Source organism: Mustelus asterias, chromosome 4 (assembly GCF_964213995.1).
Source record: "Mustelus asterias chromosome 4, sMusAst1.hap1.1, whole genome shotgun sequence".
NCBI classification, from domain to species: domain Eukaryota; kingdom Metazoa; phylum Chordata; class Chondrichthyes; order Carcharhiniformes; family Triakidae; genus Mustelus; species Mustelus asterias.
Window position 1 is genome coordinate 123,591,716 of NC_135804.1, and position 23,092 is coordinate 123,614,807.

At 45.3% G+C, this 23,092-nt stretch overlaps 1 protein-coding gene across 1 annotated transcript in view; it reads left to right on the plus strand.

Moving 5' to 3' along the window:
- Positions 1 to 22,592: 22,592 nt before the first annotated feature.
- tnmd (tenomodulin) overlaps positions 22,593 to 23,092 on the plus strand; it is a 154,929-nt gene continuing 154,429 nt past the window's right edge. The window contains exons 1-2 of the mRNA XM_078210393.1: positions 22,593 to 22,724; positions 22,919 to 23,053. Coding sequence (XP_078066519.1) covers positions 22,671 to 22,724; positions 22,919 to 23,053 — 189 coding nt within the window. The 5' untranslated portion in view covers positions 22,593 to 22,670. The remainder of the gene's footprint in view (positions 22,725 to 22,918; positions 23,054 to 23,092) is intronic.

Here is a 23,092-nt window from a genome sequence, read left to right on the forward strand (position 1 = left end):
TAGTGATAGCTACCGAGGCTGCCAGGTAGTCCTCGAAGCACTTCCACCAATGTTCGAACGTGTTAGCTGCACCGACCGCACGTGGGTCCAGTGTCAGACGATCCGGTTTTAGGATCTGTTCCATATTCTCAGTTAATGTATTAAATTGATGCACCTCAATGAGCACCCGGAAACAAGGCTTTAGAACTGAAGGCTTTAATACATTAACAATGAAACTACTAACACAAATTCACCCGTTCAGACTGAAGGGGTCCTGCCGGAGCAGGGGGTCTTATACCCTGCCACCGGAGGCGGGACCCCACTGGAGTGTGCCACGATAACACTTAGGACAGGTAAACACCCTAACCCAACAACATAGTACAACCCCCATAACAACAACACCCTAGCCCAACAGTAACACAATAACAACCCCAGTGGTGAACCAACGATGGTTCACCACAATGGGCCAGGGTGGCAGCGATCATTCGGAGTACAGGTAGGAGTCAGGCTTGAGTGGAACTAGGGCAGGATCCCAGTGTGCACAACAGCGAGTCGTCATCATCCTCCAGCCTTCAACCAAGACTCGCAACCAATGCCAGCCCAGGCACATGAACAGGTTTGGATGTTTCTGGGGGATAGAGTGGTGGGATGAGATTACCCTTCCCTGCTGGACACCTGCTATCGCCGTCCGCCCTCTTTCCTCCGGCTCCTCATATGGTGGGATGTCTACCTCGCCCCCTCGCTGCTCCTCCTCCTCCTCCAGCTTCAGCTGGTCTCCCTGCTGCTGCGCAATGTTGTCCAGAATGCAGCATACTATGATTATGCGTGAAGCACGCACAGGGTCATACTGACCACCTCTTCCTTTTCCTCCGCTGCCACCATAATGGGCAGCTCCTCAGTCCGAGATCCATCTGCACAGTGCGGTTTGGCAAGAGCAAAGAATGACAGATTATCATTGGTTGCATAGACCCAGCACCACCCCAATCCCTCACTTGGGCCAGTCCCCCCACTTGTGGGTGCTGGCAACACCACACAATCCATGGTGCCATGCGTCACCCGATTAGGGTTGTGTGAGATTCCCATCATGACAAATGCTGGCACAGATTATGCAGGTCGGTGTGCAGCCGTGGGCAATGCGCACCTTTGAGCCATTGCTATGTGTGCAACTGCAGCATCCATTACAGGCATGTGTTGCTGGTCCGCGTCACAGGGCAGAGACAGACTGTAAATCAGGACCAGATGTGTGCCCAGTGACAGCAGATTCCATGCAGTCCATGTCTGAACCTCTGCACCCCGGCCTGGAGCAGCAGCTGCTTCATCTGGTTAGGCCTCAGTCAGCACATGGTACACTCCTCCCACACCCCGGAACACCAGCACTCAGCCGAGTCCCTAACCACACCCTGTGGCAAGACAATGCCCTGGAGCGGAAGGCTAAGCAGGACTCCTTCACGGACCCTCACCCAGAGAGCTCTGAGAAAATAGAAGCCCTCCCCTACCCCAGATATCACTGGTCCACAGGCCAGCACCTGAAGACAGCAGGAGGAAGCCCACCAAGCATCTCTAGGCCTGCCTGGAACATCCCCCACACTCGTTAGCAGCACATGCCTCCTCAAGCCAAGCCTGCCACGCTAGATTGAGACTTTTAAATGCCTACTCTGATTCGCGTCAAAGTGACATCACCCCAAGGAGATGGGAGACGCTAACATGGGCGGAGATTGCCGTGTCGATCCCGATAATGGCATGCTAAACTATGATAAGAGATGCAAATCAGCGGCACGCCGGTTTTCAGCAAGGTCCTGGCGGCGCCATTTTCTTCCGGTTGGGAGATGCGTGCAGGTCGTAAACGTTCACAGGGAACCTGCAAAATGGCCGACTCACGCACTTCCCGACCCGGCCCGCCAAAAAACATGCGTGTCGCGATGGGAGAATCACCCCCCTTGATTTCTGTGTTCACACTTATTTTGGGGCAAAAAAGGGATATCAACATTATGAGAATGCTTGAGGTTCTCCGATGCTCCTTGGAGGTCACTACGGCTTCCATTGCTCAAAGTTTGGGAAACCCTGATCTGAACCCATAAAGGATCCTTCCTACTGCTGGACATTTGTTTGCTGTGCGTGCTTAAGAGAGGGTGTGAGCTGTGTACTGCGATTCAAAATGGCAACCTTGGCATCAAGTCTGTGTTACATGTGGATTGATGTCCCAATCTGCCTAATCTGCATAGTTTTGGTTGATGCTCCCAGCACACGGGCTAACTCATTCATGACATCCATCATGGTTCATGGCAGAATCATGAGCAGACACAATGCAAATATAATGTTAGAACCAAAACAGCAGCCATTGTGCTGAAAAACCTGGTCCTTAGGAGACAAACTTTGTGATCAGTGCATTTCAAAGGCAATATATGCCTGAACTGAGACTGTTAGCTTTAGAACTTGCCTTTACAAATACACATTGATTTTCAAGTTTCGCAATAATTTAGCTTTGATGAGGCACATCCAAAGATGTCTGTCAACAGTGAAAAGCATCAGAAAATGTTGGTGAAAACTGTCAGATTTTTGGAAATACTCTATTGGTTCACAAATGTCCTTTCGGGAAGGAAATCTGCTATCTTCTGGCATACACGTGACTCCAGTTCCACAATACATGGTTGACCCGTAATGCTTTCACAACATCTAGGGACGAGCAATCAATTGTGACACACCATTGCTGCCCCCATGCCAAAAATAGGTATTTCTTTAGACTTTTCTGTCAACTTTTTCAACTGTCTCAAACATATGCTTGGCCTGGCACAGATCAGATGTGATTATCAAACTGAGAAGGTGAATGTGGTAACTGTAGAGCATTAATGGAGTAGAGGTAGGTGTGCAACATTATACTTAATCTTTCTTGACAGAGTTATTGAGTTGATCTTCTCAGTGCTGAAGATAACACACCATCTGTCCGCCCACTTCCAATTCTGTCTATATCTGCCTGTCGTGATTCACTCACAGCTTGTCTTTCCAGATGGAGAGTTAACCACTATGTAACTGCTTATAAAAGCATCACTTTTGATAGCATCCACCACGTCAGGACAAATAGACGGCAAAGGTGGATAAATATTTCTGTGAAAAATGGACATTGAGATAAAATGGCCATCACTTTACCACTAACCAATGCCTGTGTCCTGTTTAACAGCAGCTCAACAGATGTTTCATAAGTAACCTAACTCTCAGAGATGAGATTGATGCATCTTATTGAAGATGCGAGAAATTCTAGTATAAAAGCAAGATACTACGGATGCTGGAAATCTGAAATTAGAACAGAAAATGCCGGATAAACGCAACAGATCTGGCAGCATGTGTGGACACAGTAAGAAGTTTAACAACACCAGGTTAAAGTCCAACAGGTTTATTTGGTAGCAAAAGCCACAAGCTTTCAGAGCCTTAAGCTCCTTCTTCAGATGAGTGGGAATTCTGTTCGCAAACAGGGCATATAAAGACACAAACTCAATTTACAGAATAATGGTTGGAATGCGAATATTTACAGCTAATCAAGTCTTAAAGGTACAAACAATGTGAGTGGAGAGAGCACCAAGACAGGTCAAAGAGATGTGTATTGTCTCCAGACAGGACAGCCAGTGAAATTCTGCAAGTCCAGGCAAGCTGTGGGGATTACAGATAGTGTGACATGAACCCAATATCCCGGTTGAGGCCGTCCTCATGTGTGCGGAACTTGGCTATCAGTTTCTGCTCAGTGACTCTGCGCCGTCGCATGCACAGGTTCGAACAAGACTTCTTCACCACACAGGACCTTCAACTGATGCTATACACTAGATACATCGATGACATTTTCTTCCTTTGGACTCATGGTGAACAATCATTGAAACAACTATATGATGACATCAACAAGTTCCATCCCACCATCAGACTCACCATGGACTACTCTCCGGAATCGGTTGCATTCTTGGACACACGCATCTCCATCAAGAACGGTCACCTCAGCACCTCACTGTACCGCAAGCCCACGGATAACCTCACGATGCTCCACTTCTCCAGCTTCCACCCTAAACACGTTAAAGAAGCCATCCCCTATGGAAAAGCCCTCCGTATACACAGGATCTGCTCCGATGAGGAGGATCACAACAGACACCTACAGACGCTGGAAGATGCCCTCATAAGAACAGGATATGGCACTCGACTCATCGATCGACAGTTCCGACGCGCCACAACGAAAAACCGCACTGGCCCCCTCAGAAGACAAACACGGGACACGGTGGACAGAGTACCCTTCGTTGTCCAGTACTTCCCCAGAGCGGAGAAGCTACAGCATCTCCTCCGGAGCCTTCAACATGTCATTGATGAAGATGAACATCTCGCCAAGGCCATCCCCACACCCCCACTTCTTGCCTTCAAACAACCGCACAACCTCAAACAGACCATTGTCCACAGCAAACTACCCAGCCTTCAGGAGAACAATGACCACGACACCACACAACCCTGCCACAGCAACCTCTGCAAGACATGCCAGATAATCGACACAGATGCCATCATCTCATGTGAGAACACCATCCACCAGGTAGACGGTACATACTCTTGCAACTCGGCCAACGTTGTCGACCTGCAGGAAAGGATGGCCCGAGGCATGGTACATTGGGGAAACCATGCAGACGCTGCGACAACGGATGAATGAACACCGCTCGACAATCACCAGGCAAGACTGTTCTCTTCCTGTTGGGGAGCACTTCAGCGGTCACGGGCATTCGGCCTCTGATATTCGGGTAAGCGTTCTCCAAGGCGGCCTTCACGACACACGACAGCGCAGAGTCACTGAGCAGAAACTGATAGCTAAGTTCCGCACACATGAGGACGGCCTCAACCGGGATATTGGGTTCATGTCACACTATCTGTAATCCCCACAGTTTGCCTGGACTTGCAGAATTTCACTGGCTGTCCTGTCTGGAGACAATACTCACATTCTGAACGACCAAGCAATTATTAGTATAAGAATACTTTGACCTGTCTTGGTGCTCTCTCCACTCACATTGTTTGTACCTTTAAGACTTGATTAGTTGTAAGTATTCACATTCCAACCATTATTCTGTAAATTGAGTTTGTGTCTTTATATGCCCTGTTTGCGAACAGAATTCCCACTCAGCTGAAGAATGAGCTTAAGGCTCCGAAAGCTTGTGGCTTTTGCTACCAAATAAACCTGTTGGACTTTAACCTGGTGTTGTTAAACTTCTTACTGTGTTTACCCCAGTCCAACGCCGGCATCCCCACAGCATGTGTGGAGACAGAAACAGAGTGAATGTTTCGAATTCGGATCACTCAAAGTCGACAAAATTAGAAATGTTAAAGTCTGATGCTACGACTTCATCCAAGCCAATGGGAAGATCATTTCAACGTACATCATGATTACAATCTGCCACAGCTTCTCACTTATGGTAACATATTTGCCGTCAAAGGATTTGGTCTCTAGTCATCTTTTGGATGTGTCTCACCTTAGCACCTTTTGCACCGAACAATCAAGGATTATGCAGGATGGTAAGGTAGTGTAGCCCCCATCACATCTTGCACCCGATATGTCATTTAGTCCCGAGAATGGACACCCGAATGTTAAATGGATAAGGATGATCAAAAGTATTCTTATACTAATAATTGCTTGGTCGTTCAGAATGTGAGTATTGCTGAAAAAAAGAGACAGGCTGTCAAAGCTTTTTGTCCTGTACTCACTCGGACAAAATCACAAAAACATTGAAACATAGAAGCAGGAGTAGGCCATTCGGCCCTTCGAGCCTGCACTGCCATTCATTTTGATCATGGCTGATCATCAAATTCAATATCCTGGTGCCACCTTCCAAATCTCAGATGAAACAACGATTTATTATGCATGAGAAGAGGGTGTTGATTGGTTGGAAAGTGGACTCTGATTGGTGAAGGTATTGCCATGGAGAATGCACCAGGAAACAGTTAACTACCAGGCTTTTGTTTAATTTCAAACCTGGCAAGTCAACTCGGACAGGTCAAAGCACTGCCGTGGGAATGAACCGATGAATGGCTGTCTCCCAACCCATTCTTTGGTTGGAAAAAGGCACAATGTGTGGACATGTTCTTTCTGTCTGCAAAAGACAGGGCCCTGTGTGTGAATATACGTGGCTTCTAGCATGCGTAAGTGAACTACACCACGAGCCTGACTGATAATCTTTGTTAGTGTAATTCTGAGCACAATCGGGATTGTTTAGTAAGTGCTGTCCAATCTTGGAATCATATCTAGTGTTGGACATTATGTTCTGAGTGCTACAAGAATGGGATGGTGAAATTTGGTTGGTATTTTGCCTGATGAGAACAGCCAAAGAGACTGTACTGTTTGATATAAACAATCAATTGTTAGGGCGTATAGTCTACCACCATTGCAATAAACCAGTACTAAAATTCATATACCACATTACTCAATTGTATAATAGGTAGACCATAGTTCTGGCTTGACAGCAACATTCTGTTAGTGGAGAATACCACTCAGGTTGCTACTTCATAAGTGTAGAATGGATAACTTCAGCTGTTGCTCAAATCTGTTGCGACACCTTACACTTCTCGGGTAATCTGAGGCAGACGGGGCTTGTTTCAGGACTGAAAATTGTGACCTTAGGTCAATTATGAGTTTGTGCAATATACAGTGAGCAATGATCTGATTGGGGTAACCATTTTGCCACAGGATAGCTTTAATACCCCCTATTTCAGCTTCAAGCTTGCATGGGGAGCAAATGGCTTGGGTCCTATTTAGGAGGTTGCCGATAAAGTCAATCTTATAGTGTGTGAAACTGTAGGAATCCAAACACGTATATTAACCAGTGAAAATAGGCTTGCAGTAGACAGTAGGAGAGAACACAATGGCATATTTCTCATTGAGGAAAGGAAACTCGTTGGACTGGTCCATTTCAAGGATGGGGGCTCAATGGGTGTACTTAGTTGAACGAACCTCCACAGAGTGCTGGAGGGGGATTCCCGCCAGTAAGTGAAGGGTAGGGCCTCATCCTGCTGGAGAGGCCTGGCATCAGTACACTAAGTGGGCCACTGTGCCGATCTATCAGTGAGGAGATCAACGCATGCGCACTGGCCCCGCATCACCAGTCTCCTGATTGTTTCCCAGGCCCCCCTCCTGTTCGCCAGCTTCCCAACCACTACCTCCCAATCGCTGGCTTCCCCAAACCCCACCCCCCCCACCCCTCCGGGGCCAGCCCCAATCCTCAGCCCCCCATGGCCAACCCAGACACCACTACCCATGTGCAGCCACAATTCCCCCCTCCCCCATGTGCAGCCCGATCACCCACCTCTCTCCCTCTCCCACTGATCATGAATGCAGAGTGCGCAGTGGGTCCTCCCCACACCACTACCGTTCGGCCCCACCATAATGGCCCTGCCCCCCTGGCACTACCCGTTGCCCAGTGAGCAGTGCCAGGGTGCCCAGTGGGCATGCCACGGTGCCAGACTGGCATTGCCAGGCTGACACTACCCAAGGGACACACCCCACTGCCCCCAACATCCCGAGGGTGCCTCAATGGTCTCTGTGGTGATCACGCCTGATCCTTGTTGATGGGGACCAGCTTTAATCCCGGCTGGTGGGAATCTCTCCCGGCAAGAGGAGAGATATTAGTGAGCCCAAAGAATATGGTCCCAGCTCGCTGGTGAGATGGAAAGGTCTATTTCCATATTGTAATCAGACTCGCGTTGATTTCTGGTGCGAGACTGATTATGTTTAAAAAAAGGGCCTGGGAGACTCACAACCTGGACGCAGGTTGCGAGTCCCGCTACAAGCCACCTGCTGATTTCTCTCGGCCCGCTGCATTACCTGTGCAGCGCAGTGGGCTGGGAGAATCGCACCCATCATCTAAATCAGAAATATACAAGAGGTAAGAAGTTAAGGGGTCATTTTCTCAAAGGTGCATTTCTCATGGAATTCAACAAAAATGTGTGCGAGAGCTGAGCCTAGAGGGGATCCCATAGCAACAATATCTATTTGGCACAAACAATATTGTTAAAATTGAACACAACTGTATGAGTTAGACTCTATAAGTTTGATGAATGTAGATTCGGACAATGACTGTGCGTCTAAATCGCCATGATATAGAATCATAGAAACCTTACAGTGCAGAAGGAGGCCATTCGGCCCATCGAGTCTGCACCGACCACAATCCCACCCAGGCCCTACCCCCATATCCCTACATATTTACCCACTAATCCCTCCAACCTACATATCTCAGGACACTAAGGGGCAATTTTAGCATGGCCAATCAACCTAACCCACACATTTTTGAACTGTGGGAGGAAACCGGAGCACCCGGAGGAAACCCACGCAGACACGAGGAGAATGTGCAAACTCCACACAGACAGTGACCCAAGCCGGGAATCGAACCCAGGTCCCTGGAGCTGTGAAGCAGCAGTGCTAACACTGTGCTACCGTGCCGCCCCATATGTCTTCATATGTCTTTTGAAATATATGTCTTCCTTGAGTGAGACATTAGTGAATAGTGAACCAGTGTTAACTTCTCTATTCCCAGCAAAAACCAGCATTCATTGAAGATGCTGAGCCCTTGAAAGCACACCTAGATGATCCAGTGCGAGCATATTGCTGGAGACCCAAAGACTTGTCCCATTTTCACCTGCAGCATGAATGTCTGGCTGTATTATGAGGCCTCAAGGCCAATCCAGATGTACATATATCTAAGTCTAACAAAGGAATTGGAATAACCTTTACCCAGCCATCCACGGCAAGATAAGCCATCAAGTCAATTGCCTTGAACTTATTGCTATCTTAAAATCTCAACTAGAAAGAGATTTCTAAATACTAAAGGAATTAATCTTGGACTGGGTCCTCAAATAGAAATCCTCTCTTCCATGTATCTCAAAGCCCATAAAATGCTCTTTGGATGGAACATATATTGAGGCATGTCTTAGTATACCAAATTCTTTGAAAATCTACTTGTATCAGCTCTTAGAAACCTTACTTAGACTTCTCGAGCAATATGTTCATGTGGATTCTAACGATATTAAACATTTCAGACTACACATCCTATATGCTTCAAAAGTATACTTTGTATTGAAGTTCATTTTAGGTTACAGCTTATACGTGAAGTTATAAGTGATAATGAAAGCTAATTGGGACAGGTTAATAATGTAGCCTCAATCAACTTTCTAAATCCAACTTAACAGTAAATCATGTTGGATAATCAAACAAATAGTAATTTTAAAAATAAACACTCACAAATCTAATCTGGTTATATTAGATTTGGAAGTATTTCTGTCTCACAGGGGAAATTCTCAAACCCTTTGTGTTTCAAAAATGGCTGACTGGTTGACTACCTTCCAAAAGTAATCTGATTTCCTTCCAGAAGTTAGATTTACTTCAAGGCTTTGTGTGAGCAAACTGTCTTATACTGGGCCATGCTTTTAACTATTAGTTTATCTGAAGCAGTTTTGTATTCAGAGATTTATTTTACAAGGATATCAATTCTTAAGTGCAGATGTCTATCCTGGCTGCATTCCAATTCTTCACCATCTGAATATTTTTATTATTTAATATGCACGTTGGCAATAATTCAAGTTATCAGCCATTTTAGGTTGGTAGCTTTTATGTCAATTCTGCCATTTTATGTTGCTAACCTGATGCTGTTCACCTGGGATCAATAGCTTAAAATTGTAGATTCTTCATCTGATATGTAACTTTATTTACAGCCATTCTTAACAAGCGTGTCTCTAATGACAAAATGCTCACTGTTCTTATAGTTCAATATTTGTATTCATTGGACCCATCACTAAATATGACTGCACAGTCTTGCTTGAGAGCAAGTTATATAAATGTTTGTTGAATTGTGTAAGAGTAATAAGTAGCCTGATGGTACATTTGATAGAATTCATCCTCATGATTTATTGCAACCATGTATGCAAAGCACATAAAGTTATGTCCTTTTACACCCCAACTTATCTATGACTGGTTCTGCGCAACATAAATTGACTAAATGGTTCAGCAAGTTGCTGCAAGCAGTTCTGAACAAGGTTTCCATATGAAAGCGGAAGAATTCCTCCACCTTTACAAAGAACGTGGAGGACTTGCACATCAATAACAATGCCAGTCCATGTCCTCAGTTGACATTACTAGCCTATTCACCAATGTACCACTCAAGGAAGCCATAGATGTTTGCACCATGTCACCATACTATGGCAATTTAGATATGCCTCTCCTGTGTGATTCTGTATTCATGGAACTTGTGGACTCAGCAGCTTGTGCAATTAAGTTTAGTGGCAACCTCCTAAACAGGGCCCAAGTCATTTGCTCACTGTGCAAACTTGAAATAGGATACAGTCAGAGCCACTCAGGGACTGCAGCAGTCCAAGAAGACAGCACACTACCACCTTCTCAAGGAAAACTAGGAAAGGACAATAAATGCTGGTCTAGCCAATGATGTCTAGATCACATAAATGAATTTTAAAAAGCACAGGAAAATCTTGAGGGGAGAGGTCTAACCCTCAGTTCAGCTAGTCAGACCACACAGACACAGGGACACTCTGAGTCAGGGAAAGGAATTCCCAAAACGGGCAGCAGAGCAACCATGCCAGCAACATGGAACAAAGAGTCCCCACAGGCCTAATCAATGCCCTGCAATTGCAGTCCAATTTAATAGAATTGGGCATTATGATAAACGGTGTAGGTAAGAACTCTGAAACACATGGAAGGCCCAGAGATGATCCACAATGTCGAGATGATAAACCCAGACGATAAGACTCGCAGCATGTCTGTTGAGTGAGAACAAATAGCCTGGCTTTCTCATTTTGGAATGTGGATATTTCTGTCAATAGCTATCGAATAAATTTTAAATTAGATACAGAAGCCAGTGTAACATTCCAGTAGAACAATGAATCATGGTTGTAAGACATCTGGCTTCAAATAATAGACACACCACTTTACAGGCCCAAAGGAATCAGACTTCCAATCATTGTTAGATCTGTTTGTCACCATACCTCAGTGTTCCAGGATCATACCATTGTCCGTAACCAGGCATTCTCTCTCTCAGGTGTGCCTGCCTAGCTTTGGATCTCCTCAAGACGGCAGATGATGTTAAGACAACCACTCCGATTAAGATCCTAAGTTGAGGACAGGAGACATTGTAGATCCTCACATTTTGAATATAAGGCAGCTGGGGAGAAGCAACAATAGAATTAAAGATTGAAGTACCAATAAAGGAAGGCCAGGTAAGAAAAAAATGGATGGAAGGTCTCCATGTAATTTTAAAAGGGGGGGGGGGGTGGTTTCCTATCATAGAAGGGTAAGATTCCAGACTGTATATGGCATATTTAAAAAGAAGGAATGCTTTGCTGTATGGCTGGGGCCATTTGAAAAAAGAATACATCAAGTTCACAGTCTCCAGAGTAAAAAAGGGTGTACTGGGAAGACAGTAAACAAAGTACACTGAGCAGTCTTGAGTCACGAGTACCTGCAAGAGAAATTACAGGTCAATTAGGATCCACGGCCCCATTCAATCAAGAAAATAAATCTTGGAGTTCTTATGCAGAGCATTTTTATAACTTTATAGAAGCAAATCAAATTGTAAATGAGTTGCTCGTATCAGTTATTCTCATTACAATAGGAAGTAAAGCCTTCAATTTGCTCCGGAGCTTCGTTCATCCAGCAAAGCCAAGAACCAAAACTTATTAAAACTTGACAAAGATTCTTGAAAAGTGTTACTCCCCAAAGCACTGATCATCACGGAACAATTCAGCTTCCACCAAAGGAATCAAGTGGAAGGCGAAAGCATTGCTCATTTTGTGGCCACCTTCAGAAAGCTGGTACAATATTGTGAATTTAGTGAGTCGTTAGAGGATACTCTTCAAGATCGCCTAGTTTGTGATCTCCAAAATAAGGCTATACAAAGAAGATTTCTTACTGAACATGCTTTGACTTTAAAGACAGCTGTAGAAATTGTAGTGTCAATGGAACTGGTTGCTAAAGAAGCTTCGTGATTTGGTGTAGGAATGAAGATTCACAAGTTGGGAAGTGCCCATAAGAAATTGAAACGGCAACAAGCATATCACAGGTGTGCCAAAATGGGCCATTCAGCAAGTGAATGCTGGAGCAAGAGCAGTCAATGCAAGAATTGTGGCAAAATGGGTCACATTGCAAAAACTTATTGGGCTAGACCAGCTTTCCCTAAGAAGAATATTCAGAAGAAGAATCTGAGTAGCTTCAAGAAGAAGAACAAGTTGCATTCTACAAAAAGAATTTGCAACATGGAAAAAAAACTGTAAAGAAGAGAATGTCCAGAAATATGATGAAGAGCTTCAACAGGACATCTTATCCATACAAGGTGAATCGCATAGATTCTGGGTGAGTCTGAAGTTAAGTGCACAATCTATTAGGATGGAGATGGATACTGGTGCTGCTGTACCTTTAATTCCTGAGACTATATACCAGCAAAACCTGAAGCATCTTCCTTTAAAACCAGCTTAGAATCTTAGAAACCCTACAGTGCAGAAGGAGGCCATTCGGCCCATCGAGTCTGCACCGACCACAATCCCACCCAGGCCCTACCCCCATATCCCTACATATTTACTCACTAATCCCTCTAACCTACACATCTCAGGACACTAAGGGGCAATTTTAGCATGGCCAATCAACCTAACCCACACATTTTTGGACTGTGGGAGGAAACCGGAGCACCTGGAGGAAACCCACGCAGACACGAGGAGAATGTGCAAACTCCACACAGACAGTGACCCAAGCCGGGAATCGAACCCAGGTCCCTGGAGCTGTGAAGCAGCAGTGCTAACCACTGTGCTACCGTGATCAGCTGATGTGATTTTAAAGAGATACACGGAATAGATCATGTCACTAAAAAGCTATACCATGAACAACATAGAGTTGAGTGGAAAAAAAGTAGAGTTACCTCTCCATGTGGTCTGTGGTAACTTTCCAGCTTTATTTGGGAGATCATGGTTGGAGAAGGCAAAGCTTAACGGGATTGCTGTCAACAGATTGTCGATGTCAAAACAGATCGACAGCACCTTCCGCATAAATGCAAGAGTGTATTCGAAGAGACACTTAGCTCAGTAAAAGAAGTTCAAGTGAAACTCAAGATATAGCATAATAGTCAAGAAAAAAGTCTCAAAGCACAAGCAGTGCCATAAGCAATTCATCCCAAGGTTGCAAATTAATTAATACAACTTCTAAACATTGGTGTATTAGAGCCAGTTATGATGAATGACTTGGCTACCCCCTTCATACCTGTAAAGAAACCAAATGGTTCCATTCATATTTGTGGTAATCTTAAAACAACCATACATTGCGTGCTGACCAATATCCACTTCCATTAATTGAAGATTTGTTTACTGGGTTATCAAGAAATTCAGCAAGATTGATCTTTTACAGGCATATTTACAGATGAATATAGCCACTGAATCGCAACCATTGTTATTCATAAAGGTCTTTTTCATTATGAAAGATTATCTTTTGGAATAATATCTGCAACAGCCCTATTGCAAAAATCGATGGATCAGATTTTAAATTGTCTTTCTGGTGTACAATGTTACCTGGTTGATATTCTAATTACAGGATCCAGTGAACAAAAGCACTTGAATAATTTGGAAGTAACATTGGAATGTCTTCAAGCACATGGTCTTGGTATCAGGAAACAAAAATGTGACATTTTCCAAACGTCAATCCAGTATTTGGGCCATGTCATCGATAGTAAACACTGCATAAGGCACCTAAAAAAAGGATGCTATTTTAGAAGCACCACTTCTGGTGAATGTGATATAATTAAGATCATTTCTTGGATTAATAAATTATAATGGCAAATTTGTTCCTAACTTATCTACATTATTGAAGCTTTTGCATAATTAATCAGTAATAGGCCTGGCCAATGGAATGTGAGAAAGCATACAAGGATGTCAAAGGTGCTTTGCAGAAGTCTGAAGTATTGGTTCATTTTAATCTGAAGCTACCGTTACTGCTTGCTTATGATGTTTCACCTTATGGAGTAGGGGCAGTAGTTTCACATATTATGCCTTCAGGAGAAGGACAACCAATAGGTCTTGCTTTGCATACTCCAACTAGTGCTGAATTTAATTATGCACAACTAATAAAAGCACTGAGTATCATTTCTGGTGTAAGAAAGTTTGGTAATTATTTGTATGGTCGTCATTTCACATTATTGACTGATCATTGACCATTAGCTACTATTTTTGGGCCGTTTAAAGGCTGGCCAACTGTTGTTATCTCAAAATGATTTCTCAGAATCATCCCCAGAAGTACCAACTTCTTTAGCCCCTTGTATGTGAATGGTATGATGGAAAACTTAGTTGAATCTGAGTTGCCTGATGATTGTGACTATGCTACTATACCATGTGAGAATGAAACTTACAACCCCACAACCACTATCATAATTAGGACATTACACAAACCACTTGGCCTTACAATGTGGCTCACTTACACATGCTAGAAGCTACACATATTCACACATGGAGCATGTCTTCTGCAAACAGAAAGAATATATCCTAGCATGACACCTTTTTCAACTAAACAAAAGCTTGGGGGACAGCCATTCACTGGTTCTTTCCCAGGGCAATGCCTTGTCCAATCAGAGTTGACTTGCCTTGCTTTGAATTGAAACAAAAACTTTGAAATTAATTGTTGCCTGTGCATTCTCCATGGTAATGCCTCTACCAATCAGAGTCCCCTTGCCAACCAATTAACAAAGTCTTTGCATATAACATAATTGTTGTTCCCTTTGAAATTTGGTATTCTTGTAATTGTCACGATAGACAAAAAGCATTTCTTTTCTCTTCAGCAATATTCTGAAACTCATTGTTAAATTATTTGAAAAATTTTTGTCAGACATTTTAAATAAAGCATTTCAATCTTTTACTCTGTCTGTCCTGGAGCTTTCCCGCTCTCTCCCTCTTCTTCCCACTTTTGTTTTCACTTATACTCAATATTTTCAATTTTGGATTGTATTGTTCATTATTTATTACTGGAAATGTTACCTTTAATTCCTATTTTACTTCATAAGGTTAAATGGTCAGGTTAACTCATAATCTGCAAGGAACAGACCGCTAGCTAACATCTAGCTGGTGAAATACGCCATTTGTTGGACTTGCTTTTGCCTCATTTATTTCCATAAGTGAAAGTTGCTGCGTGTGAATTTAAATGGCACAGCACCCTCTTCAGGACATTTGAAACTTATTGAACAGGATAAGCAATTGTACATCTCCTTAATCAGTTCTTGAAGAATTGTTTATGAGTTACATGGAGTCGGAACTAGGAAGTATAAGCCAGAATAATGAATTCAATGTCAACCCAGGAGCAAAAAACAAAATAAAGAGATGAAAAGAAAAATTGAACTGAGTGTGATAGAAGAGAAAGAAAGAAAAGATTTTCCATTTACTTGATATTAAATCAACAACATCCAAAAGCAGAAGAAATGAGACGCCACATTTGTAGACTTATATTTTCAGTGCCAGAGGGGTTGCTCAGCTGTAATTAAGACTTATCATGATATTTAAAAATGTCCTCAGATTGAAATGAACAATTTCTAACTTGATGCTTCCCAAGCGCTTTCCCAGTGTAATCCCATTTTAATTCCTCAGACTATTTGTGACCCCAGGGTGAATATTGCAGGGGGTGGGGAGAGGGATTGAGAGTTGTTGAGACTGGAGGGTTGGAATGTTGCTGCATCGTTGCATTGATATTTATAGGAGGATACCATGTGCAGTCTGCCCATCATTTCCCTAATATGGAGATGCTGGCGTTGGACTGGGGTAAACACAGTAAGGAGTCTAACAACACCAGGTTAAAGTCCAACAGGTTTATTTGGTAGCAAACGCCACTAGCTTTCGGAGCGCTGCTCCTTCGTCAGGTGAGTGGAAGATCTACTCACCTGACGAAGGAGCAGCGCTCCAAAGGCTAGTGGCGTTTGCTACCAAATAAACCTGTTGGACTTTAACCTGGTGTTGTTAGACTCCTTACATCATTTCCCTGACAGTGCCAGTTACCTGAAGGAATGGAGAGGGCAAAATAATTCCCACTGTTCCTACCTATTAACTTCCTCAATCCTCTTGTTTCTGAACAGACGATAACCCATAAAGCATTTAAGCAGTCTCTGATGGACTGGGAGCAGGAACTGCCTATACGAATAGATTTCATCCAGCAAGGAAATTGATTGGAGCAGCCAGTTCAATGTACAATTCAATTATTGGCTGAACGTAGCTCGTCTAATGTGGCCACATTCCAAAAAAAGTCATCTGTGGGCAGCACAAAGAGCTATATCCTATCAAAAGAGAACAAGGTTATTTCAACAGCACTTAAAAGCTTAGAATGACTCTCACTTATGTATAAACTAAGAATTAGAGTAAGCTTTGGGCTCAGCAGGTTTGTATTGCTGAGTTCAGCAGCAGTCTCTCCCAGATCAGGTACAGCCCAGCAAACAACAGTGGGCATCTCAACTTATGAGCCTCTCTGTCACAGCCCCAAAAGAAAATTTTATTTTACCATATTGATGTAAATGGTGCAACTTGCCACACCAGCCATCATTCTGGCTATTCAGAAACTGGCTACTCAGTGTCAATTTATGCTGAATTTGAAGCAGCGTTATGCTGTACCCATAACGAAACATGAGAAGACAATACAAACTCATTTCACATTAGCATGCTTCCAACTGGCAAAAGGAGGACATTTTAATCCACAAAGCTGAACTAAGTTTATGATCCAAGACTCAGAAGTGAAACTGCTGTGGGCTAACTCATTTTTATTGAAATATTCCAGACTTTCTCAATTTATTGACAGGTTATACATATTAGAAGTAAAATAGGTCGATCTTGAAAGAGGCTGATAGTGAAGCATGTTGAATTTTAGTTTTGATTGATCTCTGAACTTTAGAAGACTGAAAGGTGATCTTATTGAAATTTACAAAGTTCTTATAGGCTTGACACAGTGGATGTTAAAAGATTGTTTCCCTTAGCAGCAGCAGGAACTCTGGGTTCTCATCTCAATATAAGAGGACAGCCTTTAGGACTGAGATGAGTAGAAATTTCTTCAGGCAAAGGTTTGTGAACCTTTGGGATTCTCTATCCCAGAGAGCTGTACATATTCAGTATTTGTGTACATCCAAAACTCAGGGCCTGATTTTACCATTTTGAGTCTAAGTGCCGAATCTGGGCGTCAAATAGATCCGAGCCTGGAATCCTCTTTCCAGCACGCCCATACGTGTTTTGCCGGCTCCGGTCTGATCCGTGCTGTGGGCGGGGCTTAGTGCTGCCGGACCGATCGGAGCTCTGAACTGCGCATGTGCAGTTCGAAAAAAATCTGACAGAGCGCGGCCGGGCGCGAAAGAAAAGAAAAGCAGAAAGTGGAGAGAGCGGCTCTCTGATGGTCATCCCCTCGGGGGGGGGGGGGGGGGGCGGGACCCAGATCATCCTCTGTTCAGAGGGGGGGGTCCGCTGCCAGTCTGCGGCCGATCCCTCCTTCCGGAGTGGACGTGCGGCCATGCCATCCCACAAAACCTTCAGGATGAAGCGATTCCTCGCTAAGAAGATGAAGCAGAACCGGCCGATTCCACAGTGGATCCGCATGAAAACCAGCTACAAGATCAGTACAAGTCCAAGAGGAGACACTGGAGAAGGACCAAGCTGGGCCTGTAAAGGGATACACCATCACTGGTACACTACCAGCCACAGATTACTCTTCCCTGCAGGGGCAAGAGAGCGGGAGAGATGGCCAGGGGATGATCTGGGTCCCGCATCCCCTCCTCCTCCCAACCCCCCCGCTCCGACCAGAGGATGCTCTGGGTCCCGCCCCCCCTCCTCCTCCTCCTCGCCCCCCCCCCCCCCCCCCCCCCCCCCCGCCACCAACCAGAGGATGGCACAAAGATTAACACAGTGGTCTGTCGCAAAAAAAAGGGAAACATCTTTGGAATTGAAGGGTTTTGTCTCCAGTAGCATGAAAAGGACAAGGAGTGAATGGGCGTCCGATTTTAAATAGTGAAATAAAAAATATGAGCAGGAGTAAGTGACCCCTAAAAGCTGCTCCGTTATTCAGTGAGATTGTGGTTGAACCGTTATATCAACTCCACTTCCTGCCGATTCCCCTGATTTTCCTGCGAGTCCAAAAATCTATCAATCTGAGGGCCCGATTTTACCAAAACTTCACGTCCATTTTCGGGTGCAAAATCGTGGCAAAGTTGGGCATCGGGCCTATACCGCGATCTGCACCCGATTCCAAGCAGATCGCGGCTTTACCGACACTCGATTCGGGTGCAGGTCTGGCCCGCACCCGAATCGGGAGGCCCGACGATTTAAATGCATTTGCATGCATTTAAATCAACTTAATGAACCGCGCGCCCAACTCTACCGCCAAATCCCACTTTACCGTCTTCTGGCCTGATCCGCATCCGCGCTGTAAGCGACCTGCAAAATAAAAGTCTGAAGTCGTCGTTGCAGCTTCCGAAGAGCGGGGTCAGAGACTCCATTTTGGGCATGCTTAGTGCGATGGATTTCTGGCACTCTGAGCTTCACAGAGTCCACCGGGGGATTAACGCTGGGGGCCCTAAACTCGCCCGAGAAGCCAGCATCAGAATGCTGAGTGAGCCACTGCGCCTGTGTCAATCTGTCAGTAGGGAGTTTGGCGCATGCACACTGGCCCCCCCATCGATCGCTTCCCGATCGCTGGCTTCCCTGAACTGCACAATCGCTGGTCTCGTGAACCCTCCTGATCGCTGGTCTCCGTGACCCACCCAATCACTAGCTTCCCCCCACCTCCCCCATCTCCCCATGGCCAGCCCCAATCCTCCTCACATGGCCAGCCCTGATCCCCCTCTCCCATGGTCAGCCCCGATCCCCCCCTCTCCCATGGTCAGTCCCGATTACCCTCCTCCCTTCCCCCCCATCGATCTCTAATGCAGAGTGCGCAGCAGGTCCCCACCACCACCACAACCGATCAGCACCGCCTCCAGTAGGCCCCACCCCTCAGTCCCTGCCCCCCGACACTGCCCAGTGGTCAGTGCCAGAGTGCCAGGCTGGCACTGCCCAAGGGGCATCTCCTACCCCTGCCACTGACCCCCGGGGATGGGCCACAATGGCCTCTGTCCCCATCAGAGAGGTTATCATGCCTGGTCGCCGTTGATGGGGCCCAGCTTTAATCCCCGCTGGTGGGAACCTCTCCCAGACAGAAGGGGAGATTAGCGAGCCTCAACGATGCTGTCCTGGGCTCCTGAATGACATGGAAATGTTAGTTTTCATTTGTAATCAGCCTGACACTGATTTCCAGCATGAGGCTGACTATATTGAAAAAAAAGGGCCAGGGAAAGTCGCAGTCAACTGGACCCCGCTACAGGCCCTCTGCTGACCTTTCCCAGCATGCTGTGCTACTCGAACAGCACAGTGGGCTGGTAAAATCACGCCCATAGTGTTATAGAGTTTTGAAATTGCAATGTACATATTGTTCACTTGAAGCTGCCATACAGAATTGTAAGAAGTCTCACATCACCAGGTTAAAGTCCAACAGGTTTATTTGGCAGCACTAGCTTTCGGAGCCTCAAGCTCCTTCTTCAGGTGAGTGACGACTTGTGTTCACAAACAGGGCATATAAAGACACAAACTCAATTTACAAGATAATGGTTGGAATGCAAGTCTTTACAGATAATCAAGTCTTAAAGGTACAGACAATGTGACTGGAGAGAGGGTTAAGCACAGGTTAAAGAGATGTGTATTGTCTCCAGCCAGGACAGTTAGTGAGATTTTGCAAGCCCAGGCAAGTCGTGGGGGTTACAGATAGTGTGACATGAACCCAAGATCCCAGTTGAGGCCGTCCTCATGTGTGCGGAACTTGGCTATTAGTTTCTGTGCAGCGATTCTGCGTTGTCGTGTGTCGTGAAGGCCGCCTTGGAGAACGCTTACCCGAAGGTTAGAGGCTGAATGCCCGTGACTGCTGAAGTGTTCCCCGACTGGAAGAGAACACTCCTGCCTGGTGATTGTCGAGCGGTGTTCATTCATTCATTGTCATAGCAACTGCATGGTCTCCCCAATGTGTACCATGCCTCGGGACATCCTTTCCTGCAGCGTATCAGGTAGACAACGTTGGCCGAGTCGCAAGAGTATGTACCATGTACCTGGTGGATGGTGTTCTCACGTGAGAACACTCGGGGCTGTTCGCATTCCAACCATTATCTTGTAAATTGAGTTTGTGTCTTTATATGCCCTGTTTGTGAACACAAGAGCTCACTCACCTGAAGAAGGAGCTTGCGGCTCCGAAAGCTAGTGCTGCCAAATAAACCTGTTGGACTTTAACCTGGTGATATGAGACTTCTTACTGTGCTTACCCCAGTCCAACGCCGGCATCTCCACATCATACAGAATGGTACCAGGAAAGTACAATCAGAAACAGAGAGTATCAATGAGCTGTTACGATAAAGGAGCCATATTTGCTTGTGCACTTTGAATTCTGAGTTGTCTCTGTCTGTTTCAAGTACCAAGTGCCTCGCACTGCATTCTACAGATCTCCACCACAAATGCCTCCAGGCCAATGATTTTTGGAGCAAGCAGAGGAAAAGGTACCACAGAGGTGCATGGAACCCATTTGCTTTTAGCCTCCAAGTCCAAAATATACAGACCAGTGTCCACTCCTGCCTCCAGCTCACCAGGAGGCAATGCTTGCAGAAGCTGCATTTTATAAGGGTAGTTATCAATGGTTCATGTCACATACTGGGACCTGACACATTGCCTCTCTCCAACATAGGCACCAGAGTTTACACGGGTCACCACCATTCTTATATTCTGCAGCCACTCCAGCCTCCTCCAATGTTTGAAACATGTGACCCGTTAGGTGGTCCTCTTGTACACTGGTCAGCAGGAATCAGTGACCTGGCATTCCACTGTTCCGCTAAGTAAGGGCCCAGGGACATTTTCTTCCTCTTCAGTTCTCTGCCCACAGGCAGATCCAACCCACAGTGCCACAATCTGCACCATGGGTAGGACAAGAAGGCAGCATGTTGCAGTCCAGAGTTATGGATAGTGATGGCAGTAGTTCTGGGTTTTTTATTCATTCATGGGACATGGATGTCACTGGCTGACCAGCATTTATTGCCCATCCCTAGTTGCCTGAGGGCAGTTGAGAGTCAACCACATTGCTGTGGCTTTGGAGTCACATGTGGGCCAGACTAGGTAAGGATAGCAGATTTCCTACCCTAAAGGATATTGGTGAACCAGGTGAGTTTTTCCAACAATCGACAATGGTTTCATGGTCATCAGTACATTCTTAATTTCAGATATCTTTTTTAATTGAATTCAAATTCCACCATCTGCCGTGGTGGGATTCGAACCTGGGTCCCCAGAACATTAGCTGACTTTCTGGATTAATAGTCCAGCAACAATACCACTAGGCCAACACATCTCCATTATCACATGGTTGACCAGGAATCTCTCCCACTCTTACAGCTTGCCATAGGCGTGCGTTGGAAGGATTTGAAGATTGATTCTGTATGGCTGCATTACAAACACACCTTCCTTGACAGTCAAACTCCTGCAGTGGGATTTGAATACAGAGCTGCTGATTCAAGATGCAGGGACACTAACTATTGCGCCACAAGACCTCTGCCCTGGACATTTCTCTGCATCTTGCCTGGAGCAGGTGAAGGCTGAAACATTCACTCACTGTGAACATCCTTCTATTAGGAGTAGAATCCATGAGATCTGGATCTCCAGCTGAGGGAGTGAATTCCACCTTTCTGACTAACAGTGTTCAATGCTGTAGGTCTGAAAAATAAGTCAGGCTGACAGGGCAGTTACTATCAACAACACTAAAATATTAAATTAAAGTTTATTTATGAGTCACAAGTAGGCTAACATTCACACTGTAATGAAGTTACTGTGAAATTCCCCTGGTCGCCACACTCTGGCGCCTGTTTGGGTACACTGAGGGAGAATTTAACACGGCCAGTGGACCTAACCCACACATCTTTGGACTGTGGGAGGAAACCGGAGCACCCGGAGGAAACCCACGCACAGGGAGAATGTGCAAACTCCACACAGAAAGTGACCCAAGCAGGTAATCGAACCCAGGTCCCTGGCGCCGCGAGGCAGCAGTGCTAACCACTGTGCCACCCCCCCCCCCCCCCCCGCCGCCGCCCACCGTGCTGCCAGGCACTGGTGGGAGGGATTCCTGGTCAAACATGATAATGGGGAGGCAATGGCCTAGTGGTATTATTGCAAGACTATTAATCCAGAAACTCAGCAAATTATAGAGAATGCAGTGGATAACAGAGATCCACATTTCCCCCTGAGCACCAACGTAAAAACAGCCGGAGCCCCCCCAGCCCCCTTCCCCAAAGATGGACATATGGACAATTAGTAAGTCATCTCGGAGTGTTTGGGGGCCCCTCTGCAGGATAGTTGCTGTTGCAAATAACTTGGACAAGCTGTTCAAATCAAAACTATGTGTTTTATATAGTTGAACTCCAGGTTAACTGGACTTCGCTGTCGACACGAGTTGCGATTGAACATTCCGGGCGCTACGATGGTGTGAGAGAGGCAGTGTGAGTGTGAGCGGCGCCTTTAAGAGTCCCTCCCCTTAAGGTGAAATTGCGAAGTGTCTGGATTTGGAGAATATAAAGTCTCGTTTACTCACTGCTCGCACGGATAACTTGCGATTCAGACTTTCGGACTAGTCTTTTCGAATGATGGCAGAAAAACCGAGCCAAAATCTTGAGGGCCAGTACTTGGTTGCAGATGTAAGAATACTTTTTTAAAAAGAATAATCAATACAACAGTTGTTTTTGCTGGAGTTGTGCTTTGAACACTTCAGTTTCAAGTGATTTTCTCTTGCAGGGGATACAATTCCAATGCTTAGTTACTTTTCAGTTGCTTAAGTACTTCATGAATACCTCTTCAAAGTTATGATTTTGGCCTGTTGCACATTTTTTAGATCTTTGCAACGAAGGAAAAGCACACTCGCTTCGCACAACATTTGAAGTTTGGAATACTGGTGGCTCTGATGGGAGTTCTGCTGCTTTTTGGTTCGTTTGGTGTTCAGTACTACTGGAAGCAGAGGGAGAACAAGGTAAGGTGGAGGAGAATCTGCACTTACAGCAAGCCGATG